This window comes from Ischnura elegans, chromosome 7 (assembly GCF_921293095.1).
Source record: "Ischnura elegans chromosome 7, ioIscEleg1.1, whole genome shotgun sequence".
Classification (NCBI taxonomy): Eukaryota; Metazoa; Arthropoda; class Insecta; order Odonata; family Coenagrionidae; genus Ischnura; species Ischnura elegans.
The window spans coordinates 45556414-45568549 of record NC_060252.1 but is presented as its reverse complement, the minus strand read 5'-3'; the positions used below and the strand labels follow the sequence as shown (position 1 = coordinate 45568549).

Below are 12136 nucleotides of genomic sequence, written 5' to 3'. Positions count from 1 at the left end.
AGGGCTACATCTCCAAGTGTGTGAGCAAATATTAAATAATGTATAAAGTTTGCCAAGCCAGGACTCTCTCAAGATTACTCATCATTCATTATGTAGCAGGTAACTGCAAGATTGTGGGCGAGCAAAATGTGGAGCCATTTCTGAAGTTTACTCCATTAAATCACAAGTATTGCTCATCATATTTTGATATTTATGCATAACTGCATTGAATTTATGGGACCCTATGATATGTAAATACTTATGTATATTAAAAATCACTTTAGTTCTCAAAACAAGGGTGTACCCAGGATCAAAACTAGAGGGGGGCAAGCCGTGGTCGTTCAAGTTGTTGCATAGGAAAGGTTAAGGAAACCAAAGTTTTAAGAAAATGATAACATCGCTTTATAAGTTTTAAAAATTATTTGTTTGAAAATATATTTTTATTTAATTACATGTTTTTTACTAGCATCAATTTTCTTGGATATAAAAAAATACTTTTGTTTAAAACTAAATTTACTTTTGCTTCTAGGGGGGCAGCTGCCCCTCGCTGGGTACGCCCATGTTTATTACTGTATTGAATTTTTTCATGCATTAACTTGGTGTTGTAAGTACTTGGCACTTTTATTATTCCCTGAGGCAAAACAGCAAAAAATTGGAAATGACTCTTATTTGTAAGTTTTTTTTTGAGTCTCTCACAAAGCATTGTTAAACATGGAGTTGGGGAATAAGTACACTTTAAATAACTTCCAAGTACTCTTTTAAGTTGGAAATGAAATGAATATTTGAACTGTTTTTGGTTAAAGTAGGGTATAATCATTTTACCAGTTTTAGTCTGGTGGTCGGCAATTTGAGGGTTAATGACTTATTTTACATTCATAACAATATTAGATTCTGGAGAAAGTGCCAAGACGACTATTAAAATATAATTAATGGAGTGCTTAACTTCACTGTGGATGGGTTCCTCGATTACTCTGGCAGCAATGACAGATATCAATGGAAGGTCAGATGAACAAGCAGCTAGCTGATGTATCAGAAAATATAGTAAATTTTTTGTGACAGGACTTATGAAAGAGTACAATGTATCATCCTTTTATAAACGCCATGCCTCAACCCATTCCAGCAATATCAGCTGACAAATGGAAGGCAGATGTTGCTGGAGTGGTTTGGGTTTGGGATAGGTTATATCATGTTGTTTATAAAAAGTTACTTATATCCTTGTCTTTCAAAAAGGAATTAATAAATGAAAAAAGAATGTATGAATCATGTATGTATACATATCTGAGTATAATTATCTTTCACATTAGTGCCCATTTAAATATGCATTTCTCCTTGCTAACTACTTTTTCCATAACTTAGTATTCCTGCTTTGCTCATGAAGTTATGCAACTGATGAATGGGCGTTGCTAGTGTCACTTGTTGATCCGAAAGTCTGCTATGGTGACCTTTGCTAACAAAATGAGGTAACCTATCCGTAATCAACATAAGGACTGTATTTATTATATTTAAATTGTCATTGCAGATTTTTCTCCCTCATCAATTGTATAGAATGCTAAATGAGCCTTGATAAATCCTTAATTTGGTGGCATTGACAAAAACTGGCAAAGTGACAATTGCCTGCTGTGACCCTTATTTCCTTCGACTATTTCCAAGGTTTAACCTGCATCTCCCTGAGTTTCTCGGAATTTGCAAAAGAATTATTTGCGTTAAGTGCTGCTATTATGCTAATGCAGGGAAACCTTGATTTTACATTCCCCCATTATAAATTTTCCCTGATTTTGCTGTTTTTATCAGGTCCCAAACAATACCACCTTTAAAAAATGATACTCTATTTTACAATTTCCTCAATTTTGCACTTTTTGTAAGTGGTCCATTCAAAAGTGTGAAATAAAGTTTTCACTGTATGTCAGTGTATGTATATGTCAGACGTTAGGGATCAAGAATTTAGTGAATTTTTCTTGGCTTTCCAACTGTTATTCTCCTGTATACTGATGAAGTATTGAATATAAGATTCAAAATATCTTCAGTCATTGACACCCTTGACTGGTGCAAGACCCATGGAGATATAATTTCCTAATCATACACTTGTATCCTTGCTGGACTGTTGCTTAAGCGTTAGGTACCATAATATGTTGGAATAGCCTCTTTTATCCAAATTGCTAAGAAACATTCTGTTGAAGCAAATTTATGGACTGAATTGATGAGGCAACTTAAAAACATTGGTTACATGTATCTTTGAATTTTACAGTGGCATTAGAAATGTTAACATTTGGTGTAGCCACATGTGCTTTATTACTAATTCCTATTAGGATAATAAATCTCACTTTCAGCCAGCTGAATGCGCCAATAGACTCGCCAAAACTAACCCATACTTTTTTAAATATTTTCATTTTAAATTATGATTGTCATTTAAATTGCTTTACAGTGCATCATATTTGTTAGCGGCCATAGAATTGTCATTGAAGTCCAAATATCCCTTAACTAAATCATTTATATACCATGCAATAGATGGTGTTGTCCATAAGAATCACAAAAAGTGTAAGTTCATTTATGTCCAATTAGTTATCCACACATCCTTTGGAGACTCAAAATTGTGGAATTCAATATTGAAAGAGAGATTTATTTTGAGTCATTTCATAATTCCCTCAGCCTTAAATATATCTTGTTCCAGACATTGGAATATCAATGTGGGAACAAACTCCCGATTTAGGAAATAGCAAAATTTTGGCCCCTTGAGTTTTGTTTGAGGGAGTTTCAATGTATTTCTTCACAGGTCTCATGCATGTTGAAGATTTTTTAATGTAGATTTTTATCCTCTTTATTTGATAAAACACTGTTTAAAAGTAGTTTAAAACACTGAGGCAATTTCACTTCATGAGATACATATATATGTTAGTATTTGTTTAATTAAATCGTCTGTAGAGTTATCACGTAAATGTGCACATTGGAGGCTGGTAGTATTTTTCACAATCCTGATCAGTAGTCATTTGTTTGTGATTATATTTTGCTTAAATATTGAAGTTTGCATATTTCATTGATGGCAAATATTTATGATTTCATGCATTTCTGTCTCAGATAATCTTTGATTTTCTTTTGTTACATTGTCGTGCTAAATTATAAAACACTTAATATTTTCGCTTCAGGTGTAAGAAGAAAAAATATCTGCCAAATCTTCCTACCGTTAGTGTGATTGTTCCATTCCACAACGAGCACTGGAGCACATTGCTGCGCACAGTTTACAGTGTGTTAATCCGGTCTCCAAAGCATATCATTAAAGAAATCATTTTAGTGGATGATTTTAGCTCAAAAGGTTTGTTTTTGCTTGTTTTAGTTTTTGTCACTCTCATCACCCAAAGAACTTTGACCTATCAGCTCAAAGAGATGGCAAATTGCTGGCATGCCAAACTAAGCCTTCTGCCGAGGAGCTGGCATATTGTCGGGTGTCTCAATTTATTAAATCAGTTTTTGATGTGTATAATTAACATTTTTTTGCAATTAATGTATTGTTAATTTTATTGTAATGTAAACCATCTATGACTGGTAATGTAAATTTAAAAATTAAATTACATATATGTCTCAGCTGAGATGTGGTGGAGCTGTTCCATCACAAAATGAGGGATCCTTTTGAGAATCCACTGTTAGACTCTGCACTTACACTGAACGATACTTTTTGATGATTTCACATTATTCCCAAGTATTAATTTCTCCAGGAGAGTGCAATCGGATTTCGGAGATGGAATTATTAGGATTTTTTACTTTTTCTTTGTATGCTGTCTAATAAATAATTCAACTGGCAGTTCTCCAAAATATGAATATGAAAACATTAAAATGCATCGTACATAAAACATCGGGTAACAATAAAACATCACAATTTTCAAGAGACAAGTGAGCAGTGAAAACAACATCCCGCCAGGTTTGACACTTCACAAAGGAGGCGAAAGGTATATACGGGCATGCATAAGTGCTAATTGATACATTGTCTCATAATTGACATTATTGCAGGGTAAAATTATTTTAGAATTGTCTGTTTGTAGTTTTTTTAAATCTAATCTCTCATTTTGTGCAAATAATGGGAATGAAGGCAAATTTTAAACAAGTTTGTTTTTTCATTCTTGTGAGAGCGCAGTTGATTGTTAAGGTCATGTATCATAAGAATTATAGTGCAGGTTGTCGCAAAACCCATCCTTTCTTGCAAAAACAGGTACTCAGCATTCACTCAGTGGTTTATCTGAACTGTCATATTTTCATTGCTTATCTCATTTCAATGTGATTGACTTTCAATGATGTTTTGGCCTTCATGATATGCCGTGACATCTAACAAATTATCCTTAAGAATGGAAGTATGCTGGAAGGAAATACAGTGATTAAATTAGGTTGAATGGGGTTGATTATTATCAATGGCGTGACTTATTTAGGATAAATAAAGAAAATTAGGAAAATGACATGGTTAGATTGTTATCTGTTTTGCACGTACTTGGTTATTTTTATAACACCATTTTATTGGGTACTAAAATGACACCGTTGTTACACCTTTTAATGTATCTTCTAACTAATGTTTCACTGTGCGAAAATTACACAGAGAAAAATATTGAGCGGGATTTGAACCCAACACTTTCGATATTCGGTCGAGTTCTTTAGCCAGTAGAGCTACCAATGCATCTTATCATACTGCAGAAAATTATGGGCTATACCTAACAAGATGGTGTGAGGGTGACTGCATATAGTTATCACAGAGGCTATTCCCAGTATGCTTAAACTAATATTTCATATTAAAACTAATATTTAGGATGTACTCTATGGAATCAACCGAATTAACTACATAGTAACCACATCCAATTTTGATGTAACTACGATGCCAAGTCATGCACACAATCATATCAAACTAGACAAATTGTTATACATCCGAACTAGACATGGGTCAAATAGCAGATTTCTCAAACTCGAATATCGAATTCGAATATTAAATCATTGCTCGAATATTCGAATACCTCGAATTTCGAATATCTCGAATACTAGAATTGCACAAAGCATATTAAACGTACGTTTCTTCTTCTATTTCACTTGATGAATGTATAAATAAAAAGGTATACAGTGGAACCTCGGTCTATCGTTTATGTTGGGTATGTACGAAAAAAACGATGAATGCGGGAATGTTTGACTTGGTTGCCTATGCAGCAGGAAACCCAGGATTTTGGCGCGTAATTGTGATTTCCTTTAAAGGATTCAAACAGGAATTTAGCTGATTGATGGAATATTTTAATTTTATGGAAACAATTTGGGCATATAGGTGATTCAACTTACATCACTTTCAAGTATCCTAAGGGGACACACTACCTCGCGAAAAAATGATTGCATACTGTCTCTGCATTTACACTACTATGATGGATTTCTGTCTGATGTATACATTCTTATCTACCAAACGCCATTTCATCGGCACGCCCATCTGATACTCGGCTTCATCCAACTTTGTATTTTCAACAGGTAGCTCGCTTTACCCCCACTCCTACTGTCAAGTGCTAGCAGACAATCTGAGGCATTTTGCAAAATACACGTGCTTCTCCACCGGATTTTCTCCTTCAATTATTTTCAGTCCATCTTTGGAAGTTCTCATGAGATAAGCAGATTAATTCAAATTGCTAGCAGGGAGAAACCAAATATCCTGAGAAAATATCCCTTCGTATGTGACTGTGACAATAGAGATTTATAGCATAACTCATAAATTGTAACTTTATATATGTTTTCGGAAAAAAAATACGGCATAAACTTCCGAGAAGCTCAGCTGCGAGGATATCAAGTTTGGCCAGAATGCCAAGCCTCCATCGTATTTTGACATTTATTTCCCAGCATAATATGCTTAAATAAAGACAGAAAGAACACGTCGTGTTTGGTCTTATTCTTTTTTAAATTACGCGCACATTACTATTATACCATCCAATAAAGGTGTAATATCAATTGCTGAAAGTCATTGTTAGACACCTTCTGGGCTAGTAGATGACTCATGCAGTAGTTGACATCCAGAAATGGGGAACTTCAAAGCAGGTAGGAAGAAAAAGGTCAGTGAGGGAAAAAGAGGGAAGGCTGAAACACAATTCTATTGTCCTCCTGTAACTTGATATTTTCTTTTGAAGCTTTTGATTCATGGTCTTCATAATACGAACCCTGCGCAAGCTGGAGCCTTTTGTTTGATTTCGGAGAGGAGGAAAGCATCAGAGGAGGGGTGAGGGCTGATGGATGGAGGGGGTAGCGGATTTTGGGAATTGTGCTACGTAGTTACTATCCCACGGCACTGAGGTTCTATTGGTGGGGGAAACTGGGGGATTTTAGAATTTTTTCACCCAATCATTTTTGGTTTCCTACGTTGAACTCTTTTCACCGCTATAATCCGTGAATTTGATGTAGTTCGTCAACTTGCCTAAAACGGCGCTGCATGCACTAAATTGCTCTAAAGAGTTCTCTACATTTTTCCGAGTCAACTACCAACGACTTGCGTGTATCAGTGTATGGTGCGAAATTCAAAGTATTTGAGGTATTTGAGGTCGTACATTTAGCATAATTATACGAATTTAGAATAATTCGAGATCTCAAATACTTTCTAGTATTCGAGGTATTTGAGTATTTGCGGATACTATTCGCACATCTCTAATCCAAATCCAAGGAGCTGTTTCCAATACATTATGCTACCTAGATATATGTAAGTTATTACACCATGCATTCCAACTTGTTTCTCCTTATTTTTGCCAAATTACTCGTCCAAATAACGTGTAAACAAGCTTGCGCCGACAGTGATACAGTCTGCCCATATATTGCCTAATTTACACAATAATTAAATTCACTTCCACCTATATTACTCTAGCAGAACATCCACATATATCGGCGCTCATGAACAAGGGCGTACCCAGGATCAAAACTGGGGGGGGGGGGGGAGGCAAACCATGATAGTTCAAGTTATAGGTAAGTTCATTGCATGAAAAAGGTGAATGAAACCAACATTTTAAGGAAACTATAACAGCTTTTTATTAGTTTTTAAAATTATTTGCTTGAAAAAATATTATTTTCATTAAAGACATTTGCGATTTTTTCTCCTAGAGAGAGGGGGGGGGGGGGGCAGCTGTCCCCTCCTGCAGCTTGCTGGGTCGCCCATGCTCATGAAATAAAGTGGCATTATTTTATTAGAGCCAAATAATTGATGAAACATAACATCATAACAGATCAGCCTACGCAACCGGAATGACTTTCGGAGACCTCTAGCCCGATCGACTTTTATCCTATTGGAAAGCCTTACTTTAGTCAATAGGAAGCGGTCTGAAACGCACAGATTGTCCTGCTGATATTAAGGCCATTTTCCAATCCACGTAGTATGCACTCATTCCCTTGTTCTCTTTCTCCCTTGCACCCTGCTCCGTTACTAATGCTCCGCTGGCACCATAAAGTGTGAACGGAAATAATGCGAACTATTGACAGTAACAAAATGTGACGCGCAGGGTAGTGTTCAGGCATCTGGTGGTTGATTTAAGAATCAATTTCACCTTAATACTTATATTTTTGCATGTGAAGAGCAAAAATTAACAATGCCGATATAATATTATGTAAAAGAGCTAGCAGAATAAGCACAAAATTACTTAAAACTCCAGTTCAAGATTTCTGCATTTTCCATCGCCGCCATTTTCACGTCCACTTCCTACGAGGGCACGCTAACGAGGGAGCATCCGCGTTCCCTTGCTCACTTACCCTTCGTTCCCTTGCGCCCTCGCCAATTGGATCCACCCTTGCTGTCGTCACATCCGTAAGTTGACGATCGAAAAGTGCACGAAGGGTGAATAATTGCGAATTGGAAAACGGCCTAAGTGATGCAGAATCCGTGTCAAGTCTCCACTCAGAATGGGTGACTCTGAAACACCCTCCTGAAGCCTGTGATTGTGTTGAATGATCTCAGGCTTTCCTGGCAAATTGATAGTGGAAAGAGTGCTTGTGTTTTGCTTTGGGTCAAAGGATAGATTTGTTCCAATGTTTTGAGGGCGTAGTCTGCCGCCACGAATCTAGGTGATTAGCCATCTCATGGAAGATGATGGCCCTTGAAATTTCAGAACAAATCAACTTTGGTCTCTTTGGAAAATCCAAGAACCCTTTCCGCGAACTAAACTATTTTGTGAAACACTAGATTTTTATGTTACAAATTTAATGGTTCGAGTTGTGTTTTAAATCATGCTTTACTTGAATATAAAATTAGTAGTTCTGCCTTGTTTCAAAGAGTATTAATTTTTAATGTCTTGGAGTTATGCCACTGCACTGAATTACTAAATTTTTCATAAGTTATTCTATATTACTATTATTATTTAAAGTAAGTTTTTGTAATTGCATCAGTAAAAATAACTCTTTCCCCTTGTTAGAGTTTAAGATTCACAATTTTATTGAATTTTGTCTTAAATTTGTGCAAATTCGATGTTAGTGGCCTAAAACATTATCTTTATTTTGTCTTTAACCTCTACTTTCCTTCTCAATGGATACATTATTTGAATTACAGAGACCATTAATATATTGGATTTTTAGAGTTGGATTTTAGCTTGGCATCTTTTTTTTTAGCTGAAGTTTTACTGTCTTGTATTTATTCCTCCTTCCTGCATAATTTGTTAATATAACTATCTCATTACAGATCATACCAAGAAACCTCTAGATGATTATTTAGCCACCCATGTGCCTAAAGCAAGGGTTATACACCTTCCTGAGAGAATGGGGCTCATTAGAGCAAGACTTGCTGGAGCTAAAAAAGCAGTTGGGGAAGTTCTGGTATTCCTAGACTCTCACACTGAAGCTAATGTAAATTGGTTACCTCCTCTCTTGGGTGAGTGTATTTTTTAATTCTATCATTTATTACTTAGAAGTTTTGCTCATAAAATATGTCCAGCAGTCTAGGATGATTGGAAACCTCAGGAAATTTTATTTTCACTGGAAATATCAAGGAAATCTCAGATAAATATTGAATAGACTTTGAAATTTTCTATGGTGTCTCTACACAAGCTATTGATTTTACAAACCTGGATAATATTATGTTTTGAGTGTATGAAGCAAAGCTGTCAGGTCCGATGAAAAGCCTAAGCTAAAATGCACTACACATTTGAAAATACTTTATTTTTGATTTGGCTCCTTAATATGTAGGGCCCTTGGGGCATGGGTTTCAGTTATTTTAACCCTTGGGCTGCTGGAGTTCACTATTTTAGCTGGCAGCCTGTGCAGAAGCGACCCCCTGTGCAGGAGGCACCCCCTGCCACGAGGACATGTCTGGTAGAGTTAAGCCCCTTAGTGATCCTATGGTGAGGGAAAGTGCCCAAGTGCAGGGTATCCAGGTAGCAATTAAAATTTTAGGTAAATGCTGCAGTCAGCATGCAAAACATATAAAAATTTTCTCACACTCTTTTAAGTGTTGAAATAGCCAAATTTTAGCTCATTAATATGGACTTCATTAAGGTCATTTTTAACCTTAAGATTTCCAAAGTAAAGTTGCAGAGTGGCGATTTTGTATGTCTGTAGAACCCACACACTGTTAGGTACCTAGTTTACAAGAAGATAATCATTTGGCTACCCTCTTTGTATGATAAGATATTTATCGATAAACACAAAAGCCTTATTGTAACATAAGAATGATGTAAATTAGTGTATACTACCATGTAATATAGTGCATATTAAATTTGATCGTGAAAATTTTCTTCAGTTTTGCTTCATAATTGTTCTGGCAAGTTCTTTTTAGCTGTTACTTAAATCTCTATTTTGTTCATGTTCATTCTCGAGCTCTGGAAGCACTGTGAGGATTTTGAATGTGTAGCAAACTAAACACTGTTATAATATCTCTTGAATTACTGTTTCTAAGGACTCATTTTTCTTTGACCACAGAACCAATTGCTCAGGATCCTCGCACCTGTGTTTGCCCGTTTATTGATGTGATTGACTATGAGACCTTCATGTATCGAGCCCAGGATGAAGGTGCCCGTGGTGCTTTTGACTGGGAGTTTTTCTACAAACGCCTGCCTTTACTCCCTGAAGACCTGAAGCACCCCACTGAACCTTTCAGGCAAGTTCATTTTTATATATAAATTCATCCATGAACAAATGCAACATGGTAAAATTTAGGCATGCCATTTTATTAAAATATTTTTCCTTATTCAATACTCTTGATATTTGGTGTTAGTTTTTCGGGTTCATTCCGCGTTGACTCATATTTTTATTTTTAAATATCAACGCGGAATGTACCTGAAAAATAATCACCAACTAACTCACTGCGGAAGCCTCCGCAATAATTTTGATAGCTCTTGATATTTGTTGAAATGTTATTTTTTTATTCATTTGATTGTCATTCTTTGTCTCAGGAGTCCTGTCATGGCTGGAGGATTATTTGCCATTAGTGCTAATTTCTTCTGGGAGCTTGGAGGCTATGATGAAGGGCTAGACATATGGGGTGGAGAGCAGTATGAATTGTCATTTAAGGTATATACGTTATGTTATCAATATCATAATCTCAAAAATCAGAGTGGCAATGTGCAAAATATGGAAAGCTTGACGATTTTGATCTTTTTGGCCTGTGTGCTCTTTTACTCCTGTACACATATGCATGTTCATCTGCACCTTTGTGCATAGTATAACTGCCATTGACTTGCAATAATGTCACTTAGCTTTGCCTTTGACATGTGTAAATGCCACTTCATTATTTTATGCATAAGGTACAGAGCATTTAGTGAAAAGTTGTGAATACCATAAATTTTTTATTTATTGCCAAGTAGAATGGCTTTACGTCTTCATTTAAACTTTGGCGTTAAATTATTTTTCAAGGTACTCCACTGGTGAAGATAGGTTTTCTTGGAGCATTTTGTGACTAACCCTAGACTTGCCATCTGCCAAATTGAGCTTCCCTCTTCAATTCACCATAGGCCCCATTCCATTTCATTCTATCCAAAAAGCTATTCTCTTCCTCCCCTGTTTACCTAATGTACTTCCCTCTAACACAGTTTTTGGCATCCCTTCCTTGCTTCGTACTCACTCCATCTAGTCCCTCTCTCTCTTCCAAATCTCCACTCGGAGTTTCCTTACCTTGCCCACCATGTCTTGACCAATGAGCGTCTGACTAATACATTTATGAATGAGTTGCATACTTATACAATCTACACCCATTTTTCTTCATGACTCAAATTCAATTTACCTTGTCCACTCTGTCTAATGTGGTTCATTATATAAAATTGATTCTGCACAATCCACAGGTGCCAGGATATGTTTGCCTACTTATAGAATATGCTACAAAAATCTTATGAATCAACCTGGATTTGAGCTCATATCTCCCCATTTCATATTTGTGGTCCCATTCCTATTTCTCTGCCTTGTTTTGCTCTCCTTTTTCTTGATCTGTTTCTTTAAGTCATAGGTCGTATTATTTCTGTAAAGTAAAATTTCAGTTGTACGATGCTTCAGATCCAAAGGAAATAGTACAATAGTTTTAATGTGGGAAGTCTTGATTTAGGAAGCCTATTTACCATAATATCAAGATTAATTCAAATGGCAAACTATATAATTCTTTTTAAGATGATTAGATTTTAGAATTAAAGATACAGAAATGCAAGTAAATTAATTAGTGTCTAGGCTTTTTACATTGTGAATCTGGGAAAGTTTTACAACTGAAGGTCATGGTATCGAGAGTGACTTCCAATAGAAATACATGTATCAAAGCTAGACAAAATCACTTTCATTGTACCACTCAAGATCATACAACTGAGGTTCCCCTGTATTTCTCTAGCCAATTACATGTTTCAGTTGAAGGAAGTATGTTGGGATTTCAGCCTTAAATAATTTACTCGGCTTTCAATGTACATAAGGCCCCTTTTATTGCCTCATATAAGAAAATTGGAATAAAACACAAGAACATCTGCTACGTAGCAAGCCGGGTTACAGACTGAACGGCCACACCAGACCACACGAGAACATATGTGATTATAAAATCAAAAACAGCACTGCCAACACTTAGAAGTTGTCCTTGGGTACGACATCTTACAGATTTACAACACAACAAAGTATCTATTGGCTGTGATTGAATTTTTAAATGCAGGTTGTACATTTAACAAATGAGTTGCTTTGATGACCAACTGCCTGTGAAAGAACCCCTGAGATTTTTATGCCGGCTTTT

The 12136-nt window shown here is 36.0% G+C and overlaps 1 protein-coding gene across 1 annotated transcript in view; it reads left to right on the top strand.

Moving 5' to 3' along the window:
• LOC124162044 (N-acetylgalactosaminyltransferase 6-like) overlaps positions 1 to 12136 on the top strand; it is a 38596-nt gene that overhangs the window by 2693 nt on the left and 23767 nt on the right. The window contains exons 4-7 of the mRNA XM_046538376.1: positions 3120 to 3286; positions 8627 to 8815; positions 9862 to 10039; positions 10335 to 10452. Coding sequence (XP_046394332.1) covers positions 3120 to 3286; positions 8627 to 8815; positions 9862 to 10039; positions 10335 to 10452 — 652 coding nt within the window. The remainder of the gene's footprint in view (positions 1 to 3119; positions 3287 to 8626; positions 8816 to 9861; positions 10040 to 10334; positions 10453 to 12136) is intronic.